General features: G+C 39.8%; 1 protein-coding gene across 1 annotated transcript in view; it reads right to left on the minus strand.

The window, feature by feature from the left end:
- Positions 1-22,479, minus strand: part of LOC102279750 (phospholipid-transporting ATPase FetA-like) — a 74,553-nt gene that overhangs the window by 23,745 nt on the left and 28,329 nt on the right. Inside the window, exons 11-13 of the mRNA XM_070375688.1 lie at positions 13,759-13,955; positions 10,414-10,622; positions 5,946-5,989 (exon numbers count right to left, since the gene is read on the minus strand). Coding sequence (XP_070231789.1) covers positions 5,946-5,989; positions 10,414-10,622; positions 13,759-13,955 — 450 coding nt within the window. The remainder of the gene's footprint in view (positions 1-5,945; positions 5,990-10,413; positions 10,623-13,758; positions 13,956-22,479) is intronic.

Consider the following 22,479-nt stretch of genomic DNA (forward strand, 5'->3'; position numbering starts at 1 on the left):
AATGAGGAAAATATCTTTGGGATTTTGGCATGCTGAGTGTGAGAGATGGAGGAAAAGGAATATTCTCAGGGAAAGTTATGTTTCATTCAAGGTAGGAAGAAGAAAGCATTTTTAGGAAAAGATTCCATTGAACCAGAGGAAAATGTGTTATGGTCACACAGTAGTGAAAGGAAGAGGAAGAGAAAGGATGCTCCAGGGTAACAGTTTACTCCCTAGAAGCAATCTTTGTTGATTTTGCCAAGGTCATTAGCAGAGTCCCTGCCAGAGGATTGAAGGCAAATACTGATTTTATTTCGCATTTCCAATCTCTCTGGATGGATAGAGTGAGGCATTAGTTGGGAGCTGGAGTTAGCTGTTCAGTATGTAAATGAAGTGGCTAAGGGTTTGGAATTGGTTCTGACAGGAAAAGGATAGGTGAAGAGTACCCTGAATGTAATGAAAGAAGCCTTATGAAAGAAGGTTTAACTCAAATTCATAAACAAAAGCCAAGATCCAATAATGGAAAAAAACAGTAAAAATGAACCAGCCTGAGATAGGAAGAATGAAAAGGAAACTATTTTTACAATTGTGTGGGTTAGGACTTTTGAATATGTCACAGATCCTGAAGTTATAAAAGAAAAAGATTGATAGAACTGGTTACATAAATTAAATACTTCTAAACACAAATTTATAAACAAAATACAAAAATGGAAAAAATAATTATAATATATATACCAAAGGAAAAGTCAATATTTTTACTATATAAAGACTCCTTGGAAATAAGAAAAAAAAAACCCAAAGAATATGAACATGCAATTCACAAAATAATAATATATAGGCAATAAAGTGATTGGGAAGAGGAAAGAAACTAAGTATATAAAAATAATTCAATCTGATTAGTAATCAAATAAAGGTAAATTAAATGAGATATAATTTTCACCAATTAAATTTCTAAAGATTGAAATATTAATACCTAGTACTGACAAGGACATGATAAAAGAGGAATTTTCCTATATTTTTGGTGGGATTAATATGTGAACCGTGAACTTCCTGATGTTCAAGCTGGTTTTAGAAAAGGCAGAGGAACCAGAGATCAAATTGCCAACATCCGGTGGATCATGGAAAAAGCAAGAGAGTTCCAGAAAAACATCTATTTCTGCTTTATTGACTATGCCAAAGCCTTTGACTGTGCGGATCACAATAAACTGTGGAAAATTCTGAAAGAGATGGGAATACCAGACCACCTATCTGCCTTTTGAGAAATCTATATGGAGGTCAGGAAGCAACAGTTAGAACTGGACATGGAACAACAGACTGGTTCCAAATAGGAAAAGGAGTACGTCAAGGCTGTATATTGTCACCCTGCTTATTTAACTTATATGCAGAGTACATCATGAAAAACGCTGGCCTGGAAGAAACACAAGCTGGAATCAAGATTGCTGGGAGAAATATCCATAACCTCAGATATTCAGATGACATCACCCTTATGGCAGAAAGTGAAGAGGAACTCAAAAGCCTCTTGATGAAAGTGAAAGTGGAGAGTGAAAAAGTTGGCTTAAAGCTCAACATTCAGAAAACGAAGATCATGGCATGGGTCCCATCACTTCATGGGAAATAGATGGGGAAACAGTGGAAACAGTGTCAGACTTTATTTTTCTGGGCTCCAAAATCACTGCAGATGGTGACTGCAGCCATGAAATTAAAAGACGCTTACTCCTTGGAAGGAAAGTTATGACCAACCTAGATAGCATACTCAAAAGCAGAGACATTACTTTGCCAACAAAGGTTCATCTAGTCAAGGCTATGGTTTTTCCTGTGGTCATGTATGGATGTGAAAGTTGGACTGTGAAGAAGGCTGAGCGCCGAAGAATTGATGCTTTTGAACTGTGGTGTTGGAGAAGACTCTTGAGAGTGCCTTGGACTGCAAGGAGATCCAACCAGTCCATTCTGAAGGAGATCAGCCCTGGGATTTCTTTGGAAGGAATGATGCTAAAGCTGAAACTCCAGTACTTTGGCCACCTCATGTGAAGAGTTGACTCATTGGAAAAGATTCTGATGCTGGGAGGAATTGGGGGCAGGAGGAGAAGGGGACGACAGAGGATGAGATGGCTGGATGGCATCACTGACTCGACGGATGTGAGTCTGAGTGAACTCCAGGAGTTGGTGATGGACAGGGAGGCCTGGTGTGCTGCGATTCATGGGGTCGCAAAGAGTCGGACACGACGGAGCAACTGATCTGACTGATCTGATCTGATCCAGAGAGCAATATGGCACTACTAAATGCATTAAAAATCTAGCCACCCTTTCAGCAACTAATTTTACTTACAGGACTTTATTCTAAGGAAATAATTATCAGAAGAGGAGACAAAAATGTATGTACCTGGGTGCTTATCATAATGCTATTTATAATAGCAAAAGACAGCAGAATAAAAACAGGAGATTGGCTACATCAATTAAGATGCATCGATATACCTCAATGGTGAAAAATTGAAAGCATTTCCCCTAAAGTCAGGAACAAGACAAGGGTGCCCACTCTCACCACTACTATTTAACATAGTTTTGGAACTTTTGGCCACAGCAATCAGAGCAGAAAAAGAAATAATAGGAATCCAGATTGGAAAAGAAGTAAAACTCTCACTGTTTGCAGATCACATGATCCTCTACATAGAAAACCCTAAAGACTCCACCAGAAAATTACTAGAGCTAATCAATGAATATAGTAAAGTTGCAGGATATAAAATCAACACACAGAAATCCCTTGCATTCCTATACACTAACAATGAGAAAACAGAAAGAGAAATTAAGGAAACAATTCCATTCACCATTGCAATGAAAAGAATAAAATACTTAGGAATATATCTACCTAAAGAAACAAAAGGCCTATATATAGAAAACTATAAAACACTGGTGAAAGAAATCAGAGAGGACACAAATAGATGGAGAAATATACCATGTTCTTGGATCAGAAGAATCAATATAGTAAAAATAAGTACACTACCCAAAGCAATCTATAGATTCAATACAATCCCTATCAAGCTACCAACAGTATTTTTCACAGAACTAGAACAAATAATTTCACAATTTGTGTGGAAATACAAAACACCTCGAATAGCCAAAGCAATCTTGAGAAAGAAGAATGGAACTGGAGGAATCAACCTGCCTGACTTCAGGCTCTACTACAAAGCCACAGTCATCAAGACAGTATGGTACTGGCACAAAGACAGAAATATAGATCAATGGAACAAAATAGAAAGCCCAGAGATAAATCCACGCACCTATGGACACCTTATCTTCAACAAAGGAGGCAAGAATATACAGTGGAGAAAAGATAATCTCTTTAACAAGTGGTGCTGGGAAAACTGGTCAACCACTTGTAAAAGAAAAACTAGAAGACTTTCTAACACCATACACAAAAATAAACTCAAAATGGATTAAAGATCTAAACGTAAGACCAGAAACTGTAAAACTCCTAGAGGAGAACATAGGCAAAACACTCTCCGACATAAATCACAGCAGGATTCTCTATGACCCACCTCCCAGAATATTGGGAAAAAAAAGCAAAAATAAACAAATGGGACCTAATTAAAATTAAAAGCTTTTGCACAACAAAGGAAACTATAAGCAAGGTGAAAAGAAAGCCTTCAGAATGGGAGAAAATAATAGCAAACGAAGCAACTGACAAACAACTAATCTCAAAAATATACAAGCAACTCCTACAGCTCAATTCCAGAAAAATAAACAACCCGATCAAAAAATGGGCCAAAGAACTAAACAGACATTTCTCCAAAGAAGACATACAGATGGCTAACAAACACATGAAGAGATGCTCAATGTCACTCATTATTAGAGAAATGCAAATCAAAACCACAATGAGGTACCATTTCACACCAGTCAGAATGGCTGCAATCCAAAAGTCTATAAGCAATAAAGTGCTGGAGAGGGTGTGGAGAAAAGGAACCCTCTTACACTGTTGGTGGGAATGCAAACTAGTACAGCCACTATGGAGAACAGTGTGGAGATTCCTTAAAACACTGGAAATAGAACTGCCATATGACTGCTGGGCATACACACCAAGGAAACCAGAATTGAAAGAGACACGTGTACCCCAGTGTTCATCGCAGCACTGTTTATAATAGCCAGGACATGGAAGCAACCTAGATGTCCATCAATAGACAAATGGATAAGAAAGCTGTGGTACATATACACAATGGAGTATTACTCAGCCATTAAAAAGAATACATTTGAATCAGTTCTAATGAGGTGGATGAAACTGGAGCCTATTATACAGAGTGAAGTAAGCCAGAAAGAAAAAAACACCAATACAGTATACTAATGCACATATATGGAATTTAGAAAGATGGTAATGAAAACCCTGTATGTGAGACAGAAAAGGAGACATAGATGTATAGAACAGTCTTTTGGACTCTGTGGGAGAAGGCGGGGGTGGGATGGTTTGGGGGAATGGCATTGAAACATGTATATTATCATATGTGAAATGAATCGCCAGTCCAGGTTCAATGCATGATACAGGATGCTCGGGGCTGGTGCACTGGGATGACCCAGAGGGATGTGATGGGCAGGGAGGTGGGAGGGGGTTCAGGATGGGGAACACATGTACACCCGTAGCGGATTCATGTCAATGTATGGCAAAACCAATACAATATTGTAAAGTAATTAGCCTCCAATTAAAAAAAAAAGAGGTATCGATATAGCTGGATACGACAGTCATTCAAAATGATATAGATGTAGACATAAATATACCTAAATATACTGACATGGAAGGAGGGCCACAATATATACTGTGTCTGATGAATAAAAAGAGGCTGAAAATAGCATGGATGTTGTGATCCATCCATCCTTCCTTCCTACTTACCTACCTATCAGACCTAGATGTATATGTGTGTATATATACACATGAAAAGTATCTGAAAAGATCAGATCAGATCAGTCACTCAATTGTGTCTGACTCTTTGTGACCCCATGAATCGCAGCACGCCAGGCCTCCCTGTCCATCACCAACTCCTGGAGTTCACTCAGACTCACATCCATCGAGTCAGTGATGCCATCCAGCCATCTCATCCTCTGTTGTCCCCTTCTCCTCTTGCCCCCAATCCCTCCCAGCATCAGAGTCTTTTCCAATGACTCAACTCTTCGCATGAGGTGGCCAAAGTACTGGAGTTTCAGCTTTAGCATCATTCCTTCCAAAGAAATCCCAGGGCTGATCTCCTTTAGAATGGACTGGTTGGATCTCCTTGCAGTCCAAGGCACTCTCAAGAGTCTTCTCCAACACCACAGTTCAAAAGCATCAATTCTTCGGTGCTCAGCCTTCTTCACAGTAAAATACTCCCAAATTTGACACTGGTTATCTAAATGAGACTAAATCATTTTTAACTTTCTTCTTCATACATTTCTATATTGTTTGAATTTCTTATTATAAGCACAGATAATTTTTTTAAACAGAAAAAAACCCAATAAAGCTATTTTCAATTTATTTATTTATTAATAAGTAAATAAATGTTTTAAAGAAATTTTAATAGCACTATTGAGAAAACAAGTAATATTTATATGCAGAACTAGAATTTATTCTCAAGTAATGTAATGTCTTCCAAAAAAGTATCTTAAACCACTATTTATTTGCTGTCCTAGATCATTTTTATGAGCTCAAGGATTTATCCCTTTGCTGGCTTCTATAGACATTCTTGACTTTAAAAATATTTATATATCATTTGTATGTAATTATATACATAATAACCTTCTTATAAAAAGGTATTTTCATTTAAAAACACAAACCCAAATCTGCTCAAATAAACAGGTTATTTCCATAATACTTTCTGATATTACAGGGTCAATAACAGCTGGGGTATTTCAGGGGCTCAGGGAGTCCCAGTCTGTACTGAAGATGCTGCTGTAAAGCATAGCCTCGCTCAGCTCCTGCATGTACCTCACAGGGAGCTGTAAACACTCACCTTGGAGACTTCTGTCCTAGGTCCGTTTTTGTCATAAACATCACCTGTTGGTAAGTAAACAGAGTACACACTTGGCAAAGGTTTTAAAGAAGGATTTACATTTCTTTTTATTGTGGTAAAAGATATATAACATAAATTTTCATTTTAACCATTTTTTAGTTAAAAAATTAGTATCATTCACAATATTGTGCAACACTCACCATTATATATCTCCTAAACTTTTTCAGCATCCTAAACAGAAACTCCTTACTTTCCCTTATTCCCAGCCCCTGGTAATCTCTAATCTGCTTTCTGCCTCTATAAATTTGCCTATTCTAGATGTTTCATACAAGTAGAATGATACACTATTTCCTATTTTGTCTGGCTCATTTCACATAGCATAAAGTTTTCAAGAATCATTCATGTTGTAGCATGTGTCAGAACTTTTTACTTTTTATGTTGGAGGTCGTGACATTGTACAGGACACAGGAATCAAGACCATCCCCAAGAAAAAGAAATACAAAAAAGCAAAATGGCTGTCTGAGGAGGCCTTACAAATAGCTGTGAAAAGAAGGGAAGCAAAAAGCAAAGGAGAAAAGGAAAGACATACCCATTTGAATACAGAGTTCCAAAGAATAGCAAGGAGAGATAAGAAAGCCTTCCTTAGCGATCAATGCAAAGAAATAGAGGAAAACAATAGAATAGGAAAGACTAGAGATCTCTTCAAGAAAATTAGAGATACCAAGGGAACATTTAATGCAAAGATGGGCTCAATAAAGGACAGAAATGGTAGGGACCTAATAGAAGCAGAAGATATTAAGAAGAGGTGGCAAGAATACGCAGAAGAACTGTTCAAAAAAGAACTTCATGACCCAGATAATCATGATGGTGTGATCACTCATCTAGAGCCAGACATCCTGGAGTGTGAAGTCAAGTGGGCCTTAGGAAGCATCACTACAAACAAAGCTAGTGGAGGTGATGGAATTTCAGTTGAGCTATTTCAAATCCTGAAAGATGATGCTGTGAAAGTGCTGCACTCAATATGCCAGCAGATTTGGAAAACTCAGCAGTGGCCACAGGGTTGGAAAAGGTCAGTTTTCATTCCAATCCCAAAGAAAGGCAATGCCAAAGAATGCTCAAACTACTGCACAATTGCACTCATCTCACACGCTATTAAAGTAATGCTCAAAATTTTCCAAGCCAGGCTTCAGCAATACGTGAACTTCCACTGACTCAATGGACATGGGTTTGGGTGAACTCTGGGAGTTGGTGATGGACAGGGAGGCCTGGCGTGCTGTGATTCATGGGGTCGCAAAGAGTCGGGACATGACTGAGTGACTGAACTGAACTGAACTCCTTGGAAGGAAAGTTATGATCAACCTATACAGCATATTAAAAAACAGAGACATTACTTTGTCAACAAAGGTCCATCTAGTCAAGGCTATGGTTTTTCCAGTGGTCATGTACTGATGTGAGTTGGGCTAGAAAGAAAGCTGAGGTCCGAAGAATTGATGCTTTTGAACTGTGGTGTTGGAGAAGACTTTAAGTGTCCCTTGGACTGCAAGGAGATCCAACCAGTCCATCCTAAAGGAGATCAGTCCTGAGTGTTCATTAGAAGGACTGATGTTGAAGCTGAAACTCCAATACTTTGGCCACCTGATGTGAAGAGCTGACTCATTTTAAAAGACCCTGATGCTGGGAAAGATTGAGGACAGGAGGAGAAGGGATGACAGAGGATGAGATGGTTTGATGGCATCACGACTCAATGGACATGGGCTTGGGTGGACTCTGGGCGTTGGTGATGGACAGGGCGGCCTGGCGTGCTGTGGTTCATGGGGTTGTAAAGAGTCGGACACGACTGAATGACTGAACTGAACTGTCTGAGTATTCCATTACAGGAATACTTTCCATGGCAGGAAAGCTATGACAAACCTACGGTGTGTTAAAAAGCAAAGACATCACTTTGCTGACAAAGGTCCGTATAGTCAAGGCTATGGTCTTTCCAGTAGTCATGTACAAATGTGAGAACTGGGCAGTAAAGAAGGCAGAGTGCCGAAGAATTGATGCTTTCAAACTGTAGTGTTGAAGAAGACTCTTGAGAGTCCCCTGGAAAGCAAGGAGATCAAAACAGTCAATCTAAAAGGAAATCAATCCCGAATACTCTTTAGAAAGACTGATGCTGAAGCTGAAGCTCCAGTACTTTGGCTACCTGATTCAAACCACTGACTCCATTAGAAAAGACCCTGATGCTGGGAAAGATTGAAGGCAGAAGGAGAAGAGGGCAAAAGGATGAGATGGTTGGATGGCTGATTTAATGATCACTGATTCAATGGACATGAACTTGGGCAAACCCTAGGAGATGGTGAGGGACAGGGAAACCTGGCGTGCTGCAGTCCATGGGATCACGAAGAAGCATACATGACTTGGTGACTGATTAACAACAACATTCCATTAAATGGATATATCACAGTTTGTTTACCTATTCAATTGCTGATGGAAACATGGGTTGTTTCCACCTTTGGCTATTGCGGATACTGCTGCAATGAACATGGATACGTCTCTCTGTTTGAATCCTTGTTTTCTTTTTCCTCTTTTTGGTATATACCTAGGAATGGAATTACTGGGTCATACGATCTGCCTGCAGTGCAGGAGATCTGGGTTCAATCTCTGGGTTGGGAAGATCCCCTTGGAGAAGGAATAGCTATCCACTTCAGTATTCTTGTCTGGAGAATTCCATGTACAGAAGAGCCTGTTGGGCTATAGTCCACGGGATCACAAAGAGTTGGACATGACTGAGAGATCAATACTTTTACTTTTCTTTCATAGTAATTTAAAGTAGGATTTTAAAAATATTTATTTATTTTATTTGGCTGCATTGGGTTTTAGTTGCAGCATGCCAGCTTCTCAAGTTGTGGCTTGTGGGTTCCAGAGCATGCGGGCTCAGTAGTTGTGGTGTAAGGGCTTAGTTGCTTCACCATACGTGGAATCTTAGTTCCTCTAACAGGGATCAAACTCAAGTCTCCAGAATTGGAAGGTGGATTCTTAACCACTGGATCACCAAGGAAGTCCCCAAAATAAAGGAGGATTTTTAAAAATTTAATTCTTTTATGTGGTTGCGCCAGTTCTTAATTGCTACAAGCGGAATCTTTGAGTTGCAGTATTTGAACTCTTAGTTGACGTATGTGGGATATACCCAGTTCCCTGACCAGGGATTGAATCCTCATCCCCTGCATTGGGCAGGCAGATTCTTAACCACTGGACTGCAGGGGAAGTTCTAAGGAGGATTTTAAAAGCTTATTTCTTCTGATTCTATCATCCTAGACTTGCAATTAAGCTCCTCAAATCTCCTCAGGCCATGTAGCTCTCAGTGCCCTATAAGCTCCTTTCTCCAAGCAAATGGTAAGAATTCTGCTGCTTGGGGTGCAACTCTTCTCCTTAAGTGTGAGTAAGGTGAGCCTGGAGGCTTGGCATCTATGAGACCTTGAACCTCAGGAAGCTCTTCATCAGAAAAGTCCCCTAGAAGAGAGGTTAAAGTAGTGCTGGAATGCTTAGGGTTCTTGGCCAGTAGATAGCACAGACAGATTGGGGGTGGAAGACAGTCTGATGCCAACTGCAGAAATACCCAGGACCCTTTGCAACCCTACCTAGCATATGATCAGGTCTCACAATGAGTTAGAAAATTAAGATCCTCACCCAAATCAACCACCCCAAAATAATCTTTCAGAGTTTATACATGTGAAAACTTATTTGGCAGGAGTAATAGAAAATATTAGAATGCTCTAGCTTTTAAAAATCCTTTAACTGTAATTTTTAAATTTAATTATTAAATTTTTAAAAAACTGTACATTTTAAAGAGTACAATTCAGGGGCATTTAGTGCATTCACAATGTTTTACAACCACCACATCTTTCTAGCTTCAAAGCTTTTCCATCATCCCGGAAGAATACCCCATGTGCTCTAGCTTTTTTGATGTGATTGCTTTCCTTCGCTAGTTACTGCCATAATGTTCACACATATGAAGACTTAACACTATCACAAAAACAAGCTCATCTAACACAGGAAATAAATGAACAACCGGGTAAGGGAGACACTAATCAAATTCTGAGCACCCTTTGATGACTTCTTTCTAGACTGTTTATTGATCTGAGGTGGAATCAGGAGAATAGCAGCTTCAGTAACACCCTGGTTGCACCATCTGATTTAATGTGAGATTAACTAACATTCCCAAGACATTGGCAATTCTCTGAAGACAGAGATTAAGTCTTATACATATTTGCAATGTCCCACACAATGGATGGCATCTATAATGTGCTAGGTAAGTGTTTTTTGGTTAGAACTGAATGGACTAGGTGATCTTTGCTTAGGGGACAGCAAGTTGTAAGAGTAAGTAAATGTGAATTTAGAGACATACAGATTTAGAGATAGATTATTCCTGAGAACAACCCACAAAGTAAAATTTCCCCAAGGGAAAGCAGAAAGACATGCATACCATATAATGTCCCGTTAATTGAACACTTGTTGAAAATCATGATGTTCTGAGTCAGGGTCCCTGTTTTGTCAGAGAACACATATTTGACCTGGCCGAGCTCCTCATTAAGGGTGGTGGTACGAGCCTGTGCTGGTGTGTTCTTTGGTTCATAAAACATCTTCCGATCCCAGTTGATATAGAAACTGTTGCCCAATCTTATTATCTCAACACTAAGGAGAAAGCAAGAAAAGAAGGGTCCTGGGTCAACACAGGGCAAGTAAATTCATCCCCCTGGTTTCCTTCTTTCCAGTCCTGTGGTAGAAATGAAAATCAGAATACCTTCTCTCAGAACCTACAGTCTTGAAGGACCCTTCATACTAGCCAACCCACTGTAATTCTACTTTGATCATTATCACTCAAGTCTTTACTTATTACCAGAAAACTGATTAACTTTGCTGAGGCATATTCCCTTTATACTACTTCGTTCAAATTTTTTAAAATTCTGTAACAATGCAAGGCCTGACAGAGTTAAGCTAGTTTATAAAAGGCAGCCAAAGCTTAATTAGAGGGGTATTGCTGCTGTCACGTAAACTCATTAATGGGGAAGAGAGATACTTGAGACTGGAGACTGTGCTTCTTCGTTTCAGAAGAGGAAGGGGAAGATGTGTGAGACTCAGAAACAGCTTACTGGAGCTGATCCTCTGATAAAGTTCTCAGCAGACCCAGCTTGCCTGTAGGGTAGCTTTTTCCTAAAACAGCTTCCTCTCCATTTTATCTGAATTTTCCCAGTTGTGTTAGTCACATTCCACTTTTATTCTAAATGACACGCCTTATGGATTCTCCATGGCTTCCCTTGTGGCTCAGCCAATGCAGGAGATGTGGATTTGATTCCTGGGTTGGGAAGATCCCCTGGAGAAGGAAATGGCAACCCACTCCAGTATTCTTGCTTGGAGAATCCCATGGACAGAGGAGCCTGGCAAGCCACGGTCCATGGGGTCACAAAAGAGTTGGACATGACTTAGCCACTAAATAACAACATGGTTAACAAGCATCTTCATTTTAAAACAGTGCAGACTTTTTAAGTGCCTTCCTTCCTATCATCATTCATACTTCAGTTGAGTCAGTTCAGTCGCTCAGTCATGTCCGACTCTTTGCTACCCCATGAATCGCAGCACGCCAGGCCTCCCTGTCCATCACCAACTCCCGGAGTTCACTCAGACTCACATCCGTCGAGTCAGTGATGCCATCCAGCCATCTCATCCTCTCTCGTCCCCTTCTCCTCCTGCCCCCAATCCCTCCCAGCATCAGAGTCTTTTCCAATGAGTCAACTCTTCGCATGAGGTGGCCAAAGTATTGGAGTTTCAGCTTTAGCATCACTCCTTCCAAAGAAATCCCAGGGCTGATCTCCTTCAGAATGGACTGGCAGGAGTGTGTGTTATCTCATTGCTTCATTAGTAACCCCTGTCTGAGACAACTGCATTAAGAAACATGAATCTTTTGTTTGAGGTGAGGGAGGTGGTGCTCAGGCCCTCATTATTGACTTTATTAGTCCTCATGTGTTGAGTTTTGACCCCTCTCTTCCTTCACCAGACCAGTCACCATAGCAACCTCTCTAAACTCAGACACTTAATGATATTATTTCTTTCCTTAGAAAGATTTCTGTTGGTCTTAGGATAAAGCCCAAACTCCTTGACCTAGCATTGAAGGCTCTCCTGACTCTAATCCTAAATTACCATCCAACACCTCAGTCTAGGCTCACTCACTGTTCTATGACCAGATCAAGCTTTTAAAAACCTCTAACCTTTGTACATACTGATCTTTCTGCTTGTAATATTATTTTCATATTTTCTTATTGGTAAATTCTCCTCTTTTCTCATGTATCAGTTTGATGATTACTTTTTTCTGTAAATTCCTAAGACTCTGCAGGTGGAACCAACCTATTCCTTTTCTAGGCTCCCATAGCATTCACATATTAATTTCTATTACATAATTCTTCATATTGTATCAATTATTTACTTAAGTATCTGTTTCCATGGCTATGTTGTAAGCTTATCTGGAGGAAGGGCTGTATTATTATTCATGTATCTTTCTCTGTAACCTAATATAGTGCTTGGCACATAGTCAGTTCAGTCGCTCAGTTGTTCAGACTCTTTATGACCCCATGGACTGCAGCATGCCAGGCTTCTCCATCCATCACCAACTCCCGAAGCTTACTCAAACTCATGTCCATTGCATCGGTGATGGCATCCAGCCATCTCATCCTCTGTTGTCCCCTTCTCCTCCCACCTTCAATCTTTCCCAGCATCAGGGTCTTTTCCAATGGGTCAGTTCTTTGCATCAGGTAGCCAAAGTATTGCAGTTTCAGCTTCAGCATCAGTTAGTCCTTCCAATGAATATTCAAGATTGACTCCCTTTAGGATGGACTGGTTGGATCTCCTTGCAGTCCAAGGGACTCTCAAAAGTCTTCTCCAACACCACAGTTCAAAAGCATCAATTCTTCTGTGCTCAGCTTTCTTTATAGTCCAACTCTCACATCCATACATGACTACTGGAAAAACCATAGCTTTCACTAGACGGACCTTTGTTGGTACCTTTGTTGGTAACATAGTAGGTGTTCAATAAATATTTAATTAGTAAGATAATTTAGCTAACTTAGCACACATGCATATAGGGTGATTTTAGGGTTCGGATGCCACAATGTAGGGTTTAGAAAACCCGAAAAGGATGCAGAAAATGTGTTTGGGTGCATTTATGTGAAAGGGAATGCTGGAACTCAAAAAAGGAGATTGGAATACAGTAAAAACTTATTTTACCTATATTTCAAATTTTTTTCCAATGTGCTCATGAAAAGGGGAAGGAAACATCCTTCATCTTCTCCATCTTTTAGGAACCAGAATTTAAGTCACAATCACACCTACCTGCAGTTTGCCACATTGTTTCTGGGGGAAAAAGCATTCTGAGTTCTGAGTCATTTACAAATGACTGTTTAGAATCTGGGTCATTGATAAACTAGGGGCTGCCTAGCTTTTACTTTAACACAAAATTTGTGTGCATTGTTTTCTAATTATTTCATGTGTTTGTATGTCTTATTTAGTCATGTACATTATAAATTATTTGAGTGTAGGAATAATTTTTTTATTATATAACCCACAAAGTATCTAGCACAGTATTCTGGACATAGAAAGCATTTATGCAAACTCTAAATATTTCTCAGAGTGTTTTGTGCACCAGGCACTCTGGAAAGTAAAAGGTTAAAGAGCACAGCATCTGTGTTTCCTAAAAGTTCACAGTCTAGTTGGGGAATAAGAAGGAAGTATCCCCCCCCAGAAGAAGTCAGCTCCTCCCTCAGCTGTCAAAGAAGCCTACCTGACGTAGAGGGAAATAGGCACCATGGTGTTGAGGATAATGAAGTAGGACCAGAACATAAGGGTGGCAGAGAAAACTGATGAAGAGACATAGTCTTCCCACGGCAGATAATCCTGGAAGTAGTAACCTTTGTTGTTTTCCCAAATATAATGACCAACTGCTAGGAGAAAACACATGCAGCCTAAAAACAGGAAAATCTAGAAATCAAAAAAAGAATTAAATTAACATTTCATCCAAGATGTACTGCTTTAGTTCTACCATCTGGAGTCTCTCCCTCAACAAAGCTTCTCTCTTTTCTTCGAGGGCAGGGTGGGGGGTTCCCCCCTGAAGCTCACAGTCTCTAGGCAGTAGTCCACAAGACAGAAAAGAAAGCCCAGCAGGAGTCATCCTTGGGATTTTGATAGGACAAAACAGTAACTAAAATGCATTAAGTATTAAGTGCCAATAACAGTGCTAAGTACTCTACGTGTATTATTTACTATTATTCTCGTCTTTTAATAATAGATAATAAACTTGATATTAAGAATGGAAAAGTATTTTGCCTGAAGTTATCTGGCTACTATCCAGGAGAGACAGGTTTTGGACCAGTTCCAGAACCCAAGCTCTTAATTACTCCATTATTGAAGTGAGGTTCTACTTTAACAAAAGTATAAAAAGTGTGACACTGGCTTAGCAGTTGCAGGTGAGGAGGTGAGAAGGAAATGGATGTAAAAGGCTGACAATATAGCAATCATGTTTACAGAAAGAAGATGGTAAAATAGGAAGGCAGACCATGTGCCTACTGAGCCTAGAACTCTAAGGGAAGTGGTTGGAAAGAATTAGAATATTAGTGTGTGTGGACTGACTTTGACAAAGGAAAGATTTGAAGTAGGCGAATAATTGCAAGAGGAATAGAGTGAAATTTGGGGCTTCCCTGTGGCTCAGACAGTAAAGCATCTGCCTGCAATGCGGGAGACCCAGGTTCAATCTCTGGGTCAGGAAGATCCCCTGGAGAAGGAAATGGCAACCCACTCCAGTACTCTTGCCTGGAGAATTCCATGGACTGAGGAGCCTGGTGAGCTACAGTCCATGGGGTCGCAAAGAGCCAGACATGACTGAGCAACTTCACTTTCACTTTCACTTGGGTCATCAAATTAAATCACTATCTTGAAGAGATATCTCCACTCCCATGTTCAATGAAGCGTTATTTGCAATGGCCAAGACATGGAAACAATCTAAGTGTCTATCGACAGATGAATGGATAAAGAAAATGTGATACACACACACTCACACACAGACACAGACACAGACACACACACACACAGACACACACACACTACAATGGAACATTATTCAGCCATGAAAAAAGGGAATTCTATAATTTGTGATAAATGCCCAACTCTTTAAGAAACTGCCAAATGCTTTCCAAAGTGGTTATACAATTTTACATTCCATCAGCATCACATGCCCACATATCTACAAAGAAGACATGTATTGTTACTGTGAACTTCTAAGTCTACTCAGAGGTCTTCAAACCTATGCCCTTTGTCACAAGGTGTGAACTGTTCAAAGTAACCCATCCCCACTGGTAGAAAACTGTAGGTCTCAACTTTGAGTCACTGATAAAAAGTCTTTGAAGACAAGAGTATTAAGGCAGAAGAAGCAGATCTAACTAGGACCACTCTCAAAAAATGAGATTTAAAAATCTTTTTTATTATAAAAAACTTCAAACACATATTAAGATATTAAATATTATAATGAACCTCTATGTACCCATCACCCAGCTTCATCAATGATCAATTCATGGCTGGTTTTATTTTATTCCAAATCTCCTCTTCCTCTGTCCTCTCTTTTATTTTAAGCAAATTTCTCACATTATATAATTTTATTTGGAAACTGTTTAATATATATCTTTAAAGGATCTTACTTAATATATATCTTTAAAGGACCTTACTTAAACACATAATCACGATACCTTTATCACTTAAAAAGTTAGTAATAAACCCTCAATATCATTCAATATTTGAGACTTGAGAGTTGAATGAGGGATGAAAGAGAATAAAGCAGGAGCATTAAGATAAAAAAGAACAAAATCTGCTTTTATTCCTAGCCTAATGCAGATTCATATTGAGTAGTTTCATTCTTTGTGATGCAGGTTTCTCTGGGGCCATAAAACTCTTCATAATCTTACTCCCCCTTTGTTCTGCTTCTCTTCACTGAGTTATGTGACAGAATGGCTTCTCCTCATGGTTCAGATTAAACTTTAATGATGAGTTCTAATGGCTGTGCTTTATCCATGTCAGTTAAGTTCAGTCACTCAGTCGTGTCTGACTCTTTGCAATCCCATGGACTGCAGCATACCAGGATTCCCTGTCCATCACCAACTTCCAGAGCCTGCTTGAACTCATGTCCATCAAATCGATGATGCCATTCAACCATCTCATCCTCTGTCATCTCCTTCTCCTCTTGCCTTCAATCTTCCCCAGCATTAGGGTCTTTGCAAATGAGTCAGTTCTTCCCATCAGGTGGCCCAAATTATTGGAGTTATAGCTTTAGCATCAGTCCTTCCAATGAACATTCAGGACTGATTTCCTTTAGGATGGACTGGTTGGATCTCCTTGCTGTCCAAGGGACTCTCAAGAGTCTTCTCCAACACCACAATTTAAAAGCATCATTTCTTCAGTGCTCAGCTTTCTTTATAGTCTAACTCTCACATCCATACATGACTACTGGAAAAACCATAGCCTTGACTAGACGGACCTTTGTTGGCAAAGTAATATCTCTGCTTTTGAATATGCTTTCTAGATTGGTCATAGCTTTTCTTCCAAGGAGCAAGTGTCTTTTAATTTCATGGCTGCAGTCACCATCTGCAGTGATTTTGGAGCCCCCCAAAATAAAGTCTGTCACCGTTTCCATTGTTTCCCCATCTATTTGCTATGAAGTGATGGGACCAGATGCCATGATCTTCATTTTCTGAATGTTGAGTTTTAAGCCAACCTTTTCACTCTCTTTCACTTTCAATAAGAGGTTCTTATGTTCTTCTTCACTTTCGGCCATAAGGATGGTATCATCTGCATATCTGAGGTTATTGATACTTCTCCCAGCAATCTTGATTCCAGCTTGTGCTTCATCCAGCCCGGCATTTCTCATGATGTGTTCTGCATATAAGTTAAATAACCAGGGTGATAATATACAGCCTTAAGGTACTCCTTTCCCAATTTGGAACCAGTCTGTTGTTTCATGTCCAGTTCTAACTGTTGCTTCTTATCCTGCATACACATTTCTTAGGAGGTAGGTCAGGTAGTCTGGTATTCCCATCTCTTTCAGAATTTTCCTCAGTTTGTTGTGATCCACACAGTTAAAGGCTTTGGCATAGTCAATAAAGCAGAAGTAGATGTTTTTCTGGAACTCTATAGTTTTTTCAGTGATCCAGCAGATGTTGGCAATTTGATCTCTGGTTCCTCTGCCTTTTCTAAATCCAGCTTGAACATCTGGAAGTTCTTGGTTCACATGCTGTTGAAGCCTGGCTTGGAGAATTTTGAGCATTACTTTACTAGCGTGTGAAATGAGTGCAATTATATGGTAGTTTGAACATTCTTTGGCATTGCCTTTCTTTGGGATAGGAATGAAAACTGACCTTTTCCAGTCCTGTGGCCACTTCTGAGTTTTCCAAATTTACTGGTATATTGAGTGCAGCACTTCCACAGAATCATCTTTTAGGGTTTGAAATAGCTCAACTGGAATTCCATCACCTCCACTAGCTTTGTTCATAGTGATGCTTTCTATGGTCCACTTGACTTCACATTCCAGGATGTCTGGCTCTAGGTCAGTGATCACAAATCATGGTTATCTGGGTCATGAAGATCTTTTTTGTACAGTTCTTCTGTGTATTCTTTTTTTTTCCCCCCAAACTTATTTATTTTTAATTGAAAGCAAATTGCTTCACAATATTGTATTGGTTTCTGCCATACATCAACATGAATCAGCCACAGGTATACATATGTCCCCTCTCTCTTGAACCACATTCATTTTTTTTTGAAGTTTTTTTTTTTTAATTTTATTTTATTTTTAAACTTTACAATATTGTATTAGTTTTGCCAAATATTGAAATGAATCCGCCACAGGTATACCCGCGTTCCCCATCCTGAACCCTCCTCCCTCCTCCCTCCCCTACCCTCCCTCTGGGTCGTCCCAGTGCACCAGCCCCAAGCATCCAGTACCATGCATGGAACCTGGACTGGCGACTCATTTCATACATGATATTATACATGTTTCAATGCTATTCTCCCAAATCTCCCCACCCTCTCCCTCTCCCACAGAGTCCATAAGACTGATCTATACATCTTCTGTGTATTCTTGACCCCTCTTCTTAATATCTTCTGCTTCTGTTAGGTCCATACCATTTCTGTCCTTTATTGTGCCCGTCTTTACATGAAATGTTCCCTTGGTATCTTGAATTTTCTTGAAGAGATCTCTAGACTTTCCTATTCTATTGTTTTCCTCTACTTGTTTGTATGGATCACTGAGGAAGGCTTTCTTATCTCTCCTTGCTATTCTTTGGAACTCTGCATTTAGATGCATATATCCTTCCTTTTCTCCTTTGCCTTCAGCTTCTCTTATTTTCTCAGTTATTTGTAAGGCTCCTCAGACAACCATTTTGTCCTTTAGCATTTCTTTTTCTTGGGGATGGTCTTGATCCCTGCCTCCTCTACAATGCCATGAACCTCCGAACCTCCATCCATAGTTCTTCAGGTACTCTGCCTATCAGATCTAATCACTTGAATCTATTTCTCACTTCCACTGTATAATCGTAAGGGATTTGATTTAGGTCATACCTGAATGGTCTAGTGCTTTTCCCTATTTTCTTCAATTTCAGTCTGAATTTGGCAATAAGGAGTTCATGATCTGAGACACAGTCAGCTCCCAGTCTTGTTTTTGCTGACTGTATAGAGCGTCTCCATCTTTGTCTGCAAACAATATAATTAATCTGATTTCGGTATTGACCATCTGATGATGTCCATGTGTAGAGTCGTCTTCCATGTGGCCAATATTAAATTTGAAACCATATTCCTCTACCTGCCACTTCTCCAGCCCCAATTCTATCAACTCCAGTTGTTAAAAAGGAAGGAAGGTAAAATGATGATAATAAATTATTATTACTTACTTATAAATATAAATTTATTTTTAATTATTTTAAATTATTAGAATAAATAAACTTGACACCCTCTAAAGTTGTGGGAGAAAATTACAGAGTGACTTTCAACACTGCTTCTGCTCCATCCCTGTTAATGACCCATCAGTCGTTTCTAGGGCTGTGCCCTCCCCTCAACCAGAAAGGAAATCAGTTCTATCAGACCAAGCCCCTGAGCGCAGGACTTCTCCCACTCAGAGAGGCCTGCAGGGGCAGTACACAATCTGCTGTTTCCTCATTCCTAGAGCTTTTCCTGCCATCCTGAGACTTTCTAAAATCTTGCAGATGGTCTCTTTCTTAAGAAACATTTATGCTGTGATGGGGTTTATTGGTACTTAGTCTCTAAAGCTTCACAGTGCTTCCTCTGTATAGGAAGAAAGAAATAAGAAATTGGTTGTTGCTACAAACCCCAAACTTTACTTTGTTTATTATGAGAGCCAGTCAGACCCAAGAAGAGCAGATTACCTCCCATTTTGTACTGTGTGTCCAGTAAAGGCTGAAAGAGATTCTCAAGTCTGTCAAGAACTAAGGCCATTGCTGATCACAGTCCTAGGCAGCCTGTAAAAAGAATATTCCTCGGTCCTTGGGCCTTTCACTTCTGTGCTTTTCACTGTACCTTTTCACTCCAGAAGTACAGCCTAGATTTCTGGCATCATTTAAATTTCAAGCACTGATTTTTTTTTTCTTTGCCCCACAAATACAGTCCTACTTAAAGAGACTAGGGTTCACAAAGCATTGTCACTGTGAGCTCTGGGGAGCTCTGGGCACAGGGAAAGGACCAGACTCCAGGTCAGCTATGGGTTTATCAAGAAGCGTCTTTACTCATCTTGCTTCCTGTCTCTGTCAGAATTTCCCCTAAGAATCATTTCTAAAAATGGGGAAGAAATGAAATGTTCAAATGAGGAAGAATTTCTGCTTCAGCTTGAGAAATGGAGTGCGTTATATCTAACTACACTGACAATGTCTTGGCAAAAATACCACATAAACAAAACTGCTGAGCTGATAAGAACCTAGCTAATTCGAGAACATTTCTTCATTTAGTAACCATTCAAAAGATACTTCCTGAGAACAGCTTTGTACAAGACACTCCCAAGGATGTAGAGATGGATATAATTTCTACCTTAGAGGCTCATAATTTGGTAGCTCAGGCACTCATTTGTCTTTCTAACTTAGCACAGAATAATGATGCTTCTATTATGTGTTATTTTCCAGTAGTCATGTATGGATGTGAGAGTTGGACTATAAAGAAAGCTGAGGGCCGAAGAATTAATGCTTTTAAACTGTGGTGTTGGAGAAGATTCTTAAGAGTCCTTTGGACTGCGAGGAGATCCAACTGGTCAATCCTAAAGGAAATCAGTCCTGAATATTCATTGGAAAGACTGATGCTGAAGCTGAAACTGCAGTACTTTGGTGCCCTGATGCGAAGAGCTGACTCATTTGAAAAGACCCTAATACTGGGAAAGATTGAGGGCAGGAGGAGAAGGGGACGACAGAGGATGAGATGGTTGGATGGCATCACTGACTCAGTGGACATGAGTTTGAGTAAACTCCGGGAGTTGGTGATGGACAGAGAGGCCTGGCATGCTGCGGTTCATGGAGTCACAAAGAGTCGGACACGACTGAGTGACTGAACTGAACTGATTATATGCTAAACACAGTTCTAGGGACTGGGATACAATGGTGATAAAAGACAACGTCTTAACTCTCAAAGGGTTTGTAATCCTGTGGATATAGGTGGAAAACAAGCAAGTTAAGAAATGAAAAATACAAGTTAACTAGTGCTAAATGCTGTGAGGGAGAAGGCAATGGCATCCCACTCCAGTACTCTTGCCTGGAAAATCCCATGGACGGAGGAGCCTGGTAGGCTGCAGTCTGTGGGGTCGCTAAGAGTGGGACACGACTGAGAGCCTTCACTTTCACTTTTCACTTTCATGCATTGGAGGAGGAAACGGCAACCCACTCCAGTGTTCTTGCCTGGAGAATCCCAGGGACGGCGGGGCCTGGTGGGCTGCCGTCTATGGGGTCGCACAGAGTTGGACACGACTGAAGCGACTTAGCAATAGCAAATGCTGTGAGGAAAATAAAACAAGTTAACAGAATAAAAAAGGTCTTGGTGGAGGTGATGCCCACTTTAGATGGGTGGCAGAGAAGGCTTCTCTGAAAAGGAGATGTTAAAACCCTGAAAAAGAAGCAAGCCATGCAAAGGCCTATGCAGCCATTGGCCAGCCAGAATGAAGTTCCCATGAGAGGAAGAAGTCTGCTCTCTCACTTGATTTGTAGTTTGCCTGGGTATAGATTTCTAGGTCAAACTGAGAACTTTGAAGGTATGAACCTCTGGTTTCCAGGACTCAGTAGTGCTGGTGAGAAATCTGATGCCAATCTAATTCTCATTGTTTGTTCATATCTTACTCTTATCTCTATGAAAACTTTGAGGTACTTCTAAACACCACTGGAGCTCTAGAATTTCATGATGTTTAATGGATGTTTTAAATCTGAAATTCATATCCTTCTTCGATTATAGGAAATATTCTTCTATTATTTCTTTGACAATATTGTTCCCTCCATTTTTGCATTCTGATACTCCTGGGAGATCCTGTGGGGGTTCTTGGTTTGGTCCTCCAATTAAAAAAAGTATTTATCTCTTAGATTTTTGGTTTTAAGGTCTAGTATTCTTTGACTCTTTATTTCAGCCCTTCTATTGACTTTTTAATTTCAGTAGTTTTTACTTTCCAAAATTCTTTTTTGTTGTTCTTAGATTGCTTATTTTATTCTTTGATTAAAAAAAATTGTAGGGAATTCCCTAGCAGTCCAGTGGTTAAGTTTCCACACTTTTGCTGTTGGCCTAGGGTTGATGCCCAAGCCACAGCATGGCCAAAAAAAAAAAAAAAAGAATCAGTCTATTCTTATTTGTGCAATTGTTTCTTCTAAGAATAGTGAAATTCTTTTGAAAGTTCTTTTCTCTTTTGAATTATAATGTTTTTTCCAGAGTCAGTTATTCTATTTGTCCTCATCCTCTTCTTTTGTGCTCCTGGTTTTTTTTCCAGATCACTTAAAAACAGAAGTAAAAGAGTAGTTTGACCATTATAGGTTGGCTTTATTTCCTTTGGATAGTTTCATTTCCCTAGTAGGCCACTCCCCTGAATGGGAAGATGGAACCACGAGCTCTGTGTAGGTAGGCAAAATGTGTTAGTTCACTGGTTTTACCCTAGGATATAAAAGGAACTTGCAGGCAAACTTGAGTCCCCCAAATTTAAAATAAAGTGGGTTTACTCAGAAGTGATGACACCCACATTAGAAGCCCTAGCCCTCTGCAGAGGTTGTTAAATTTCTTCAGAAAGCAGTTCTCTTGTTTGAGACTGGAAGTCAAATACATTTGTTTTTGCTATATGGATGCCTATAGGGGTGTTAGGATGGTACAGAGGGCCAGTGGTTGTCCAAGCTGTTTTATGGGCAGTTTTAAAATTAGTTGTCCTGATTATTATATCCACATATCTTACTCCTGCTCTCCATTTCTGCCCTCTCAAGCTTGGAACTACTCTTGAGGAATGCAT

The sequence above is a fragment of the Bos mutus genome, chromosome 8 (assembly GCF_027580195.1).
Source record: "Bos mutus isolate GX-2022 chromosome 8, NWIPB_WYAK_1.1, whole genome shotgun sequence".
Taxonomy (NCBI): domain Eukaryota; kingdom Metazoa; phylum Chordata; class Mammalia; order Artiodactyla; family Bovidae; genus Bos; species Bos mutus.